General features: G+C 57.6%; 2 protein-coding genes and 1 long non-coding RNA gene across 4 annotated transcripts; 2 read left to right on the plus strand and 1 right to left on the minus strand.

Annotated features, from left to right (window-relative positions):
• Positions 1-45: 45 nt before the first annotated feature.
• Positions 46-5,792, plus strand: LOC137904248 (serine/threonine-protein kinase OSR1-like). Of its 2 annotated transcripts, none has more exons than XM_068748406.1 (17): positions 46-215; positions 1,387-1,499; positions 1,834-1,942; positions 2,248-2,389; positions 2,807-2,862; positions 2,948-3,057; positions 3,130-3,231; positions 3,300-3,433; positions 3,516-3,564; positions 3,648-3,713; positions 3,807-3,929; positions 4,355-4,390; positions 4,521-4,712; positions 4,803-4,908; positions 4,985-5,053; positions 5,130-5,194; positions 5,262-5,792. In XM_068748406.1, exons 1-17 carry the CDS (start codon positions 146-148, stop codon positions 5,349-5,351), a joined length of 1,632 nt encoding a protein of 543 aa, XP_068604507.1. In that variant the 5' UTR covers positions 46-145; the 3' UTR covers positions 5,352-5,792. The 2 variants fall into 2 exon arrangements, with proteins under 2 accessions (XP_068604507.1, XP_068604508.1); XM_068748407.1 differs by having other exon boundaries at positions 4,521-4,664.
• A 322-nt stretch (positions 5,793-6,114) lies between these two features.
• On the minus strand, positions 6,115-6,691 carry LOC137904544 (uncharacterized). Its single transcript, XR_011105816.1, has 2 exons — positions 6,566-6,691; positions 6,115-6,319 (listed from the first exon to the last, which is right to left on the minus strand). It is a non-coding gene; the product is annotated as an uncharacterized lncRNA (long non-coding RNA).
• An 884-nt stretch (positions 6,692-7,575) lies between these two features.
• Positions 7,576-12,124, plus strand: slc22a13a (solute carrier family 22 member 13a). Its single transcript, XM_068748739.1, has 10 exons — positions 7,576-7,950; positions 8,025-8,128; positions 8,224-8,378; positions 9,202-9,370; positions 9,453-9,573; positions 10,279-10,370; positions 10,468-10,682; positions 10,786-10,894; positions 10,976-11,182; positions 11,312-12,124. Exons 1-10 carry the CDS (start codon positions 7,576-7,578, stop codon positions 11,379-11,381), a joined length of 1,617 nt encoding a protein of 538 aa, XP_068604840.1. The 3' UTR covers positions 11,382-12,124.
• Positions 12,125-13,055: the final 931 nt, after the last annotated feature.

Below are 13,055 nucleotides of genomic sequence, written 5' to 3' on the forward strand. Positions count from 1 at the left end.
TAAGATTGTGTTGACAGTCGCGCTCGGAGTTGTCATCGGGCTAGCAGAAGCATCACGGAAGACGAATGGAGTGACCATCGATAATCGATATTACACCAGACGAGGCTCCTTTTACGATCCAGATAAGCGTTTACGCGACGACGCCATGGCGGACGACCACTCCACCCAGGCCTGGTCCATCAACAGGGACGACTACGAGCTAAATGAGGTGATAGGTGAGTAGCCTAGCATGCTAACGTTAGCCTCCTAGCCTCCCCCAGCGGTGTCGGCTGCCAAATGCTACACGCAGACTAGCGTTGCGTTGTGCAGCCGAGAGGAGGCCAGTCGCTGCACGGCAGCGGGGGAACCGTTCCACGATTCCCCTCTGCGCCAATCAATCAATCAATCAATCAATCAATCAATGGTTTCTGGTAGTTGGCGAGCGAAAGCGGCATCGCTTCTTAAGTCAGCAAGAAGCTACAGGCTAGCTAACGCAAGTTAGCACACCGAGCATGAAGGAGGGTGTTGCTGCTCCTTTGAAGGTGTGAGCTCTAACTCCGGGCCCAGGTGTAAGCTCTGACTCCGGGCCCAGGTGTGAGCTCTGACTCCGGGCCCAGGTGTGAGCTCTGACTCCGGGCCCAGGTGTGAGCTCTAACTCCGGGCCCAGGTGTGAGCTTTAACTCCGGGCCCAGGTGTGAGCTCTGACTCCGGGCCCAGGTGTGAGCTCTGACTCCGGGCCCAGGTGTGAGCTCTAACTCCGGGCCCAGGTGTGAGCTTTAACTCCGGGCCCAGGTGTAAGCTCTGACTCCGGGCCCAGGTGTGAGCTCTGACTCCGGGCCCAGGTGTGAGCTCTGACTCCGGGCCCAGGTGTGAGCTCTAACTCCGGGCCCAGGTGTGAGCTTTAACTCCGGGCCCAGGTGTGAGCTCTGACTCCGGGCCCAGGTGTGAGCTCTAACTCCGGGCCCAGGTGTGAGCTTTAACTCCGGGCCCAGGTGTGAGCTCTAACTCCGGGCCCAGGTGTGAGCTCTAACTCCGGGCCCAGGTGAATCCACCTGGTTCGGTGAGACTCTTATTGTGTGGTTTCTAGAGGTGCTGCTGCGTTTCAGCGTTTTCTCACGAGCCACGCCGTGAAGCTGCTCCACGCAGACGTGTCGTTCGGCATAAACATTGATTTTAAGGTCATTTACGGACGAATGCGATTCTGGACGGTGAGCAGCACCTTTCTCCGGGCGTCTGCTACGATGGCTTTAAGTGTTTTGATGTGGAAACAAAGATGTCCGTTTACATCCCGTCTGTCGTGTTCCAATTCGTTTAGCTCCGTCCTTTCCTTTAAATCGAGGAATGTGTCACGCGAGTCGGGGTTAACGCTCTCCTCGGGGTCCGGCTTTCACTCGCTGTCGTCCTCAGGCAGCGGCGCCACTGCTGTCGTCCAGGCAGCGTTCTGCAAGCCGCGGAACGAGAAGGTGGCCATCAAACGCATCAACCTGGAGAAGTGTCAGACCAGCATGGAAGAGCTGCCGGTAAGAAACCGCAGCCACGCCTTGACGCTGGAATGACATCACAACAGAAACAAGCGAGGGGCGGAGTTTCGTTGGCGTGCAGCGTTGAACGTTTGTACTTTGTACGACCGCTTCTGTGTTTAATAACAATAACGGCGTGAACGCTGTGCTCCGACGGCGGTGTCTGATGCTACGGAAGCTAATTACGCTGCACGCCGACGCCGCTGTGCAGCAGACGCTTGTTTCCTGTTCAGGTCTGCTGCGTGGCTAATGGCGGCCGGGGATTGCCCGTGATCAGACGCGTGGCGTTCACTGACTCGCTGCTGTGCGTCCCTTCCCCCGTTTGCGTCTGCAGAAGGAGATCCAGGCCATGAGCCAGTGCCACCACCCCAACATCGTGTCGTACCACACCTCGTTCGTGGTGAAGGACGAGCTGTGGCTGGTGATGAAGCTGCTCAGCGGCGGTGAGCGGCTCTGACGTGACGCGGTCTGAAGACGGCTTGTTGACGCATCGACCCAGTCGCCGCTGGCGTTCTGGACCTGGTTGGGCGCCGTTAGCGCTGACGGCGTCGCTTTAATGCTAGCCTGGCTGCCGTTTGAAGCCTTTCACGGCTGAGCTCCGGCGTTCTGAGGGACCGGCTGTCTGCTTGCGTTTGCTTTCTAGCCTTAAGGTCGACGCACCCGAGTTCTGTTTTAACCACGCCCTCCTGAACGCCACTCGGTCTGAGTTCCTCCTCGTCTCGTGACGAAGCCTCTGCCTCCTCTGCAGGCTCGGTGCTGGACATCATCAAGCACATCATCGCCTGTGGCGAGCACAAGAACGGCGTTCTGGACGAGGCCAGCATAGCCACCATGCTGAGGGAGGTCCTGGAGGGGCTGGAGTACCTTCACAAAAACGGGCAGATTCACCGGTGAGCCGTGACGAGCTAGCGTGACGAGCTAGCGTGACGAGCTAACGTGACGAGCTAACGTCCTTTCTGTGGACTTCCTCACGAGCGAGCAGCTTCCAGACCGCTAATCGAGGAAGTACACGATGGAGGTTTGTAGCGCACCAGGTTGAACCCCCGCTGAGAAGGAAAGGGACGGGCGTGGCGCTTGAGGGACTCGCCACAAGCAGACGGGGTGGAGCTCGATTGATTACTTTAGTCCAGCGTTTGATATGCTAATGTTTGGAGTAGCCTGAATGCTAACATTGCCCGTTCTGCAGCTGCTGGTTGAACTCAGTCACTCATTGGTGCTGAAGGAGGGTGGAGGCGTGGCTTCCACCGGAGTGGGCGTGTGCATTAGACGCTGGCGTGTGACATCACTCTCTGATGCTGTTCACACAGGGATCTAAAAGCAGGAAACATTCTTCTCGGTGAAGACGGGTCGGTCCAAATCGCCGGTAAAGCGTTTCCCTTCCTTTCTGCATTCTCGTGACGTTTCGTCTCGAATTACGCGTTCCTGTCCAACATTTAACCCCCCCCCAGACTTCGGTGTGAGTGCCTTTCTAGCAGCGGGAGGAGACATGACCAGGAACAAGGTCCGGAAGACGTTTGTGGGGACGCCGTGCTGGATGGCCCCCGAGGTGATGGAGCAGGTGGGAGGCTCTCTCCGACTCCTCATTGGTCAACGATGGGAGGGAGCCTGAAGTCGTGACTTTAACTCGCAGGTCCACGGCTACGACTTCAAAGCTGACATCTGGAGTTTTGGGATAACGGCCATCGAGCTGGCCACCGGGGCGGCGCCGTATCACAAGTATCCGCCCATGAAGGTGAGCGACAGCTGGCCTGCACCCAACGAGCGGCGGCGGTGGCGGCGCTGACCTCTGCACGCCTGCAGGTGCTGATGCTGACGCTGCAGAACGAGGCTCCGGGTCTGGAGACGGGCGTCACCGACAAGGAGATGGTGAAGAAGTACGGCAAGTCCTTCAGGAAGATGATCTCCATGTGCTTACAGAAGGAGCCGGAGAAACGGTGGGTGCCCTGCTTCCCGGCGCCGGCGCCGCCATCCTGTCGGCCGCCCCTCTCACGCTTTCGTGTGTCGCTTTCTGTGCAGGCCGACTGCAGCCGAGTTGCTGAAATATAAGTTCTTCACCAAAGCCAAAGTGAGTCTTCATCACCGTCGTACGAACGTGTTCCTTCGGATGCTCGGCTGGTTCTGTAAGAGATTCTGCCGTCCCTTTTCCAGAACAACGATTATTTGCAGGAGAAGCTCCTCCATAAAGGTCCGACGATCTCGGACCGATCTCGAAAGGTTTGCTAGCACGAACACGATCTCCCGATGCATGCTGGGACGTGACCTGCGACCCGGTTCTGAGCGGCGGTGCATCCTTTAAATCCTCGGTAGGTGCGCCGCGTTCCCGGCTCCAGCGGCCGGCTCCACAAGACGGAGGACGGCGGGTGGGAGTGGAGCGACGACGAGCTGGACGAGGAGAGCGAGGAGGGCAAAGCTGCGGCTCGCGCCCTGCGGGTGAGACCCTGCATGCCTCTGTGTCACTGCCGCTAACGGCCAGCAGGCGGAGCTGTGGGGCGCGCCGAGATATACTAGATGGGTGTTTGTCTTATAGCTGAACTAAAACACAGAGCAGCGAGAGAAGAGAAACGGGGACTAAAACCAAGAATGATGTGTGTGAATCCGGCGGAGACGAAAAGGACCGAGTTCCAGAACACGAGGACCGTGATTGTCCTCTTCGGTGTCTGTCCACGCCTAATTCACATGTTGGTGTGGGATTCTACTTCCTGTTAACTTCAGTGTGATTTCCATCCAGCTGTGTGTTTGAAGTCGCCTCGTCAAATTCCTTCAATCGGACTGCTCCATTATTGCGTCCACTGGGGGGGGACATAAGGAAAATTGCATATTTTTAATCCTGACAATCTGTCGTGTCCATTCTGCAGTCGCCCAGGGTGAAGGACGGGGCCCAGAACATGGAGGTGAGCGCATGAACATGTTGATTTCCCATCATGCCTTGCCAAAGATCTGCATGACTGTCCTGTGTGTGCGTCCTCTTTTTTCAATCGTGTAAAGCCGTGAAGCGGTGCTGACTTCCTCTTTGTGTCGTAGCTTTTCCCACCAGCAGAGGGCTCCACGGGGAACCTGCGGCCCGTCCCCGCCCCTGTTCCCGCCCCTGTTCCCGCCACACATGAGGGGAAGGCGAATCCAGTCCCTACAGGAGAGAACGCTTCGCTGCAGGCTCCCACGCACACGGCAAGCCCCTCCCATGCCCCCGCCCCCGCCCCCGCCCCCGCCGCTCAGGTAAAGACACCTGTGTTTGAGCTGCTGCAGTCTTCATGGCGTCCCTGACGTCAACGCAACACTGATCGCTCTGCTGCCGTTCTGTTACAGGAACCAGCCGCCGCCGCCGCCGCCGTCGCCATCAGCCTCGTGCTGAGGCTGAGGAATCTGAAGAAGGAGCTCAACGACATCCGCTTTGAGTTCATGTCCGGTCGAGGTGAGGGTGGGGTCAGGGTCGGGGTCAGGGTTCATATCCCACCGGGGCGGGACGCTAACAGGCTCCTCCTCCTCAGACTCCGCTGACGGCGTCTCCCAGGAGTTGGTCTCCGCCGGGCTGGTGGATGGGAGGGACTTAGTCATCGGTAAGGAGACGGGGGGGGGGGGAGGGGGGGGGTACTGGTTAGGGCATCGTCCATTAACCTCTCGTTTGCTGTCTAGTCGCTGCTAATCTGCAGAAGATTGTCGACGATCCTCAGAATAACCGAACTGTGACGTTTAAACTGGTAAGGGGGGGGGGGGGCGGAGTCAGGCGCTGTCGCCACAGGAGTGACATCACTCGTTCTCTTTCAGGCTTCTGGTGTGGACGAGTCTGAAATTCCTGACGATGTTAAACTCGTCGGTTTCGCGCAGCTCAGCATAAGTCCAGTAAAGTCCAGCTGAGCCGGGGACAGGGGACGGAGGACGGAGGACGGAGGACAGACACCGGAGACATTGGACTGCTGCGTCGGAGTCAATCCCAGGAAACCACTGCTGCCAAAAAACAGGAGGCGGAGGAGGAGCAGCCTGAGGCGTGGCTCGGCTCACTTTAACCGCCACCGGGGGGACAGACGGCCCCCCCATCAGCTCCGAGTCCACTTCCTCCTTCCTCCTCTCTACCTGAGCACAATCCCAACCACCTTCTGGAAGAGACTGCCTTTTACTCTTTTTAATCGTGTCTTCACACGACGCTTCACTGAAACGGAGAAGCTGCACTTTGTCTGAAGCCCGCCCCCCCCCCGAGGACCAGAGCTCCAGGTGGTCCGCGCTGCGTCGGGGGGCTCCAGGTGTTCGGAGTCCTCCGCTACAGTAACCCAAATGTAAAGAAATAAAGTGTTAACGGCTCCACGGCTCCAGAGATCGGATTCTGTTCACCGATGTGGCCGGCAGGTCGTTTCCATGGTGATGTGATCTGTCAGCCCGAGGGTCACCGTGGAGCTGTCGTCATGGCGACTCGAGGCTTGCGTGTCAGCATTCAGGTTCTTTGATTGGAACCTTATTGATCCGATCATTTGTGTTTTTAGAATCACAAACGATCCCCGAGTCCGGTCAGAGGTTCAGGATGAGCTCTCTCTCTCTCTCTCTCTCTTGCTCTCTCTCTTTCTTGCTCTGTGTCTCTCTCTCTCTCTCGCTCGCTCGCTTTCTCACATTTTCTTCACCAGACACCTTTTCATTCTACTTGAGGCTATTATTCATTTTATTTCTTCTAAATCGACGTATAGTTTTACAAAATAACGTAAATGTCTTGACATGCAACGATGTAGACACACACACACGCACACACACGCGCACACACGCACACACACACACACACACAGGGGGGCGTGGCGTTTCATCAGGTGTCCTGAGATAAGACTGGATTAACGCATCACCTGCAAGACACAATAAAAGAGAACATCTCTGACCGAAGGTTTATAGCCGTGTAGAAATGTTCTCAGAAAGCGGAGCACATTGTAAAGGTCAGCGAAAGGTCAGCGGAAGGTCAGGGGGCCTCCGAGAAGCCGGGTCCTGGCTCGTCTTTCCCTGCAGCAGGAGCTTCTGACCGATGCGTTGAACCCACAGAGGGACGCCCCGGCACGCGAAACGAACTCACCCACACGGACTGGCTCACGTCTCACCTGCGAGGGGGCGGGCCTCTGATTGGGGGCAGGTGAGCGCAGGCCCGCGGGACTCTGCGTTGTTTGTGTTGCTGCAACAGGTTTGACGAGCACTAAAACACACCTGGGGGCTCAGGTGTGTTCAGCTAGCTGATGCTAGTTGCTAACGTTCTTTTGTTGGCGGTTCCGAGCGACTCGCCAGGAAACGCCGCTGAACGCTGGTGACGTCAGCGCCCTTAGATCAGCAGATCCACTTCCTGTTATTCTGTCTCTGATCACATGAAGGCGGGGCTTGATTCTTCGTTTGTCTCCCCCGGAGCTTCGTCCCAGCTGATCCTGGTCCGGTTCTCCCTGGTCCCGCATCGGATTACTCCGAGGATCACGCAACAACTTCAGTAAATGACGTCATTTCTTCCCACGTGGTGGGACGTAGATAAAACGCTAAGCGCCTCCTGATCGTCAGTCCAGGGTTCAAGGTGCCGCGGCCAGACCTCCTCAGCGCGCCTCCTCAGCGCGCCTCCTCAGCGCGCCTCCTCAGCGCGCCTCCTCAGCGCGCCTCCTCAGCGCGCACCTCAGCGCGCCTCCGCAACGCGCTCCTCCTCAGCGCGCACCTCAGCGCTCCTCCTCAGCGCTCCTCCTCAGCGCGCACCTCAGCGCGCACCTCAGCGCTCCTCCTCAGCGCGCCTCCTCAGCGCGCCTCCTCAGCGCTCCTCCTCAGCGCTCCTCCTCAGCGCGCCTCCTCAGCGCTCCTCCTAGGCGCTCCTCCGCAACGCGCTCCTCCTCAGCGCCCCCCCTCAGCGCGCACCTCAACGCTCCTCCTCAGCGCGCCTCCTCAGCGCGCACCTCAACGCTCCTCCTCAGCGCCCCCCCTCAGCGCGCACCTCAACGCTCCTCCTCAGCGCGCCTCCTCGGCGCACCTCAGCGCTCCTCCTCAGCGCGCACCTCAGCGCTCCTCCTCAGCGCGCCTCCTCGGCGCACCTCCTCAGCGCTCCTCCTCAGCGCGCACCTCGGCGCGCCTCCGCTCCCCGGCCATGGCGGAGTTCGGGGAGATCCTCCGGGTCATTGGGGACTTCGGCCGCTTCCAGAAGCTCCTGCTCCTGGCGCTCTGCGTCCCGAACGCCATCCTGTCGTTCCACTTCGCCAGCGTGTTCTTCACCCAGTCGGATCCGGACCGGCACTGTGACACGGACTGGGTCCTGCGCGCGGATCCGGGCCTGGCCGCGGACGAGCAGCGGAACCTGACGCTGCCCCGGGAGGAGGACGGGACGTTCAGCAGGTGTCGGATGTTTGTCCCCGTGGACTGGGACATCGAGTCCATCAGACGGTTTGGACTCAACGAGACCACGGGGTGCCGGGACGGATGGGTTTACCGGAACACGCTGTATGACGACACCATCGTCACCGCCGTAAGTCCACGTTGTGTTTCGCGCCGCGCCGTGACGTCAGCCCGCGTGACGCAGCGGTTCGGGTTCCGTTGCAGTTCGACCTGGTGTGTGACCAGAGCCGGCTGCTGCAGGTGGCCCAGGCGGTTCTGATGGCGGGCAACCTGCTGGGCTGCCTCCTGTTCGGACCTTTTGCCGAATCGTGAGTGTTTTGTCTTTTAGGTCACAATGAGCGTGTGTTGGTGACGTCACACAGACGCGCAGGTGACGTCACGCTTCTGTTTTCGTGTGTTGCAGGTTCGGGCGTAAGCGTGCGGCCCAGATTCCGGTTCTGTTGATGCTGGTGTTTGCAGCAACAACCGGTTTATCGCCCAACTTTCCTCTGTACCTGGTGTCCCAGTTCATGGTGGGACTCGGGTATGGGGGGTACCGGCTGAACAGCGTCATTCTGGGTACATGTCCACCGGAACCTCCCGGTAGAACCGGCTCCGGTACCGAAGAGTAAAAAGAGGTTATCAAAAAGTTAGAAATCACGAATGCACTCAGAGAACCCAGTTAGGAGCAGAACCCCGATCCGGAGTCGAAGCCCGGCTCCGAGCGGCAGACTCCGGACGGGGGTTTATCTAGGAACGTTCTAATCTCCAGACGAGGACGAGGACGAGGACGAGGACAGACACAATGTTCCTGTCCAAGAACGGACACCCCCCTTGTCCCATTGTTCCGAGAGGTTACTCCAGGTGAGACGGAACGGAGCCTGAAACAGAACCCGGATCACACGGTCCGGTTTCTGTCCCATGTGGGTTAAAACGTGGGGGGGGGCAAAGACAACAGGACCTGATATCCGTGGACACGTAAACTCAAAATCACTGGGAGAGCACAGACCTCCCCCAAGCAGCTCGTTCCCCTCCCGTCCACACGGTGATCCGGATCAGCACCAGAAGGTTCTGGATTGTTCTCGGTATCTTTACACACCAACACGAAAAGAGTTTGTGTATTTTTACCTGATTCTTAATCCATAAATGGTTTAATGTTTAAATGTAATATTTGTTCCTGAGCTCATCCTGTCCCTGTCCTCGTGCTATTATCTTCATGAAGGACACCCCCTGGACTCGTGCAGGTTCTACCAGGTCCCCCCCCCCCCCTCTTGTGATGCGTTCAGGCGCGCTCAGCTTTTTGATAACCGTTTTTACCACCCTTGTCTCCGCATCGTTCTCGGCAGAGGCCGGGATGCCACTTGAGGTTAACTGTACTAGATCTCCTGTTTCCTGTCTCTAGCCACTGAGTGGACCGGGGTGTCCAAAAGGTCATGGGGCGCGTGTGGGACCCAGCTGTTCGGGGCGGCTGGACTGAGCCTGCTGGCCGGGATGATCTACGTCGTCAGAGACTGGCGACATGCTCAGTTTACCACCGCCGCTATGTTCGCAGTCATTGCTATTTATATATGGTGTGCATTACCTCCTCCTCGTCGCCCCCTAGTGTTGTGGAGGGGACTCGCAGGTGCTGATGGGCTGTCCTGTTCCCGGCAGGTTCATTCCCGAGTCGGCCCGCTGGCTGATGAGCAGAGGGAGGATGGAAGAGGCCAATCAGCTGATTCGTAAAGCAGCAGCCATCAATAAGAGGGAGGTTCCCGAGTCTCTGCTGGAAACGGTGTGTATTTATGTGTTTACCTGGTGAAGGTAAACCAATGGAGGACGTCCATGTGCCATCATCATTAAAACAACTTTAGGGGGCGGGGGGGGGGGGGGGGGGGGGGGGGTTGTTTGATCTTGTTACAAGATGCATAAAAGGTTATTCATGCGAAGAAGTGAATGCAGTGCCGAGGTCCGGTCTGGCTCCTGGTTCTGATTAAATGCAGTGCCTGAGGTCCGGTCCGGCTCCTGGTTCTGATTAAATGCAGTGCCTGAGGCCCGGTCCGGCTCCTGGTTCTGATTAAATGCAGTGCCGAGGTCCGGTTCCTGGTTCTGATTAAATGCAGTGCCTGAGGTCCGGTCCGGCTCCTGGTTCTGATTAAATGCAGTGCCGAGGTCCGGCTCCTGGTTCTGATTAAATGCAGTGCCGAGGTCCGGTTCCTGGTTCTGATTAAATGCAGTGCCTGAGGTCCGGTCCGGCTCCTGGTTCTGATTAAATGCAGTGCCGAGGTCCGGTCCGGCTCCTGGTTCTGATTAAATGCAGTGCCTGAGGTCCGGTCCGGCTCCTGGTTCTGATTAAATGCACCGTCGGTTCTTCGTTTCTTTGGCTCACAGGATGTTGTGCCTCAGACCAAATTAGGGCGTGTTCCACTGCGTAGCTTTCCTAGCTGCTTGCTAACGCGAGCTAGCATTAGCATGAGGCCGTGCCGCCCCTGTCCTCCAGGTGGCGGAGCGGCGAGAGGACACGCTGGGCATCGTGGCGCTGCTCCAGTCCGCGGTGCTCAGGAAGTATTTCCTGACCGTGCTACTGGCCTGGTGAGTCGACCGCCGAGCGGCTGACCTTCGGCGCCACCTCCTGCCTCTCCGTCTCCGTCTCCGTGTCTGTCCTCAGGTGTCCGTGTCTCGTCCCCAGGTTTTCGCTGAACGTCGCCTACTTCAGCCTCTCGTTCAACGTGGCGACCTTCGGCCTGGACGTCTTCCTGACGCAGCTGGTCTTCGGTCTGAGTGAGGTTCCGGCCCACGTGATCTGCATCTGGCTGCTGGAGGTTCTGGGCCGGAAGGCCTCGGTCATCTCCACGCTCCTGGCCGGGGGGCTCGCCTGCGTCTTGGTCCTGGCCGTTCCTGAAGGTACCGCGGTCCGGAGGCGGAGCAACGGGGTGCTTCCCACGCCGGAATGTTGAAATTCAAAGGACTTTAGTAGAACTTGTGACTCTGTGTTGTTCTCTTAAAGGTAATGCCGTTGCCGTGACGACGCTGGTCACCATTGGACGCATCTTCACGAACTGGGCGGGGTCCATTTGTAACGTCTATATGCAGGAACTGTTCCCAACATCTTTTAGGTGGGAGGAGTCACACCAGGTGTAATGCTAGCTGCTAGCCGTTAGCTTGTGGTGTCAGAGACCTGGTGTGTCCCGCCTCAGGCAGACGGCGTCCGGCCTGGGCTCCATCGCCTGCCGGGCCGGCGGGCTGGTGTCGCCGCTGCTCAACATGCTGGCCGGGTACCACAGGTCCGTCCCCACCCTCGTCTTCAGCAGCCTCACCCTGATCAGCGGCGCGCTCTGCTTCCTGCTTCCTGAGACCGGCAGGAAGGAGCTTCCTGACTCCATCGAGGAGGCCGAAGGCAACAGGTGGGAGTCCGTCCGCGTCCTCGTCCTCGTCATCGTCCTCGTCATCGTCCTCGTCATGGTCCTCGTCCTCGTCCGCGTCCTCGTCCTCGTCGTTACAGAACCAGCTCTCACGCCTTCGTCCTCCGACAGAGAGAAGATCATCCCGATCGAACGACGGGAACGATCCCAGCCGGCTCAAAGCAGATCGACCAAGCTGTGATCAGAAGACTCTCTGATGTCGATCGATCGATCAGCTGATCGCGGTGTCCTCTTCGTCTTCAGTGATAAGAGCGTCAGACTCATGAAGCGATCAATAATCGATGTTTTCTATATTGTGACCAGCGTGAATGAAATCTGGATAAAATCTTAAACCGATAAGCTTCGCTGGTCGTCTCCCGTCAGACGATGATTAATTTGCTTTTATTTCAGAGTCCGAGTGGATAAAAACACGTCTATGTATAATAGTGATCTATATGTCGTATAGTGATCTATAGATCGTATAGTGATCTATAGATCATATAGTGATCTATAGATCGTATAGCGATCTATATACTGTATAATCTGTAATTGGATATTGATTAGCGCTGCTCTCGTCTCTGGTCGACGCCCATCGTCCTCCCATCGGACTGATGCCTTCAAGGACCTCGTTAAATAGAGTTCTGTAGTTTAGTATGAACGGAGATCTTCTGTCTTTGATTCACGTTTATTTAAACTTTATAAATTAAAAGCTGACTTGTCATTTTATTTGATTATTTCACACACAGAATTGATCTTTGACGTCTTCATTCAGATGTTTCACTCTGATTACACCCGGATAAGAACGCGTTTCATCTGTCCTTTCATCCGATGCTTTCATCTGTCCTTTCATCCGTCGTTCATCCGATGCTTTCATCCGTTGTTTCATCTTGGAGCTGTGATTTAAAGGCGTGTTTGATTTGAGCTTTGCATCAATGTTAGATTTGAGACTCCTTTCGGACCCGCTTCGTGTGTTGCCCCGCCCCCGGAATGCCCCCGGACTATCCCAGGAGCTCGTCCATCCAGCTCCTGCTGCCTGGGCTCCTGTTTTCGGACACCAACGGACCCCCGTCACACAGATTCACCCCACTTGACCCAGCCGAGGGCAGCAGCTGTGGTTCCGCCGCAAAGAACCCACCGGCAAAGAGATCCGCCGGAGCAGAGCAAGGATCTGGTCCGGGTAGATCGGTCAGGGAGGCGGGGGTGCCAAAGGTGGGCGGCGGCGGCACCGTTAGCAGATCCGTACGGTCGGACGAGCCGCCGACCCCAAAGACGTCGTCGCTGAAGTCGGACTCGGAGGACAGAGCATCACGAGACTGGAATACGTCCTCGCTGAGAGCCGGTCTGCTTCCTGGACCAGGCGGACCCAGAAGATGATCCTCATCTTGGTTTACTGGTTCCAAATGGCGGTCGGTGATCTGATCCATCGGGCCGCGCATCGCTTCATTCTCATCAGCATCAGCAGCATCGCACGAAACGGCGTCACCGGGCGTCTTCACGAGAGTCCCCTGGGGGCCCGGCGGACCGGCAGCCTCACACAGGTCTAGAAGCAGATCTGGGCTGAGGTCAGGTGCGTTGTTGCACCGGCCTCTTCCGGCTGGCGCTGGAAGGACGTTTATCTGTGGGGACAGACACTCGATGGCTGCGGAACCGACGCCATCCCTGGAAAGACGGTCCTCAGACGGAGCGCTCAAAGGTTCCTCACGTCTCCCGTCCCATATTAAGGACGCTTCGCTTCCTGCCTGCTCAGCAGCTGGAGTGTCCGCCGCCGACCGACCGCCAGCCTCGCCGTCAGCTTGCTGGGCAGAGGATTGGTCGGGTCGGGTTGATGTCTGGACCCGGGTGGATGAGTCTGGAGCTGTGTGGTCCTGGTCCTCAG

The sequence above is a fragment of the Brachionichthys hirsutus genome, chromosome 15 (assembly GCF_040956055.1).
Source record: "Brachionichthys hirsutus isolate HB-005 chromosome 15, CSIRO-AGI_Bhir_v1, whole genome shotgun sequence".
Classification (NCBI taxonomy): domain Eukaryota; kingdom Metazoa; phylum Chordata; class Actinopteri; order Lophiiformes; family Brachionichthyidae; genus Brachionichthys; species Brachionichthys hirsutus.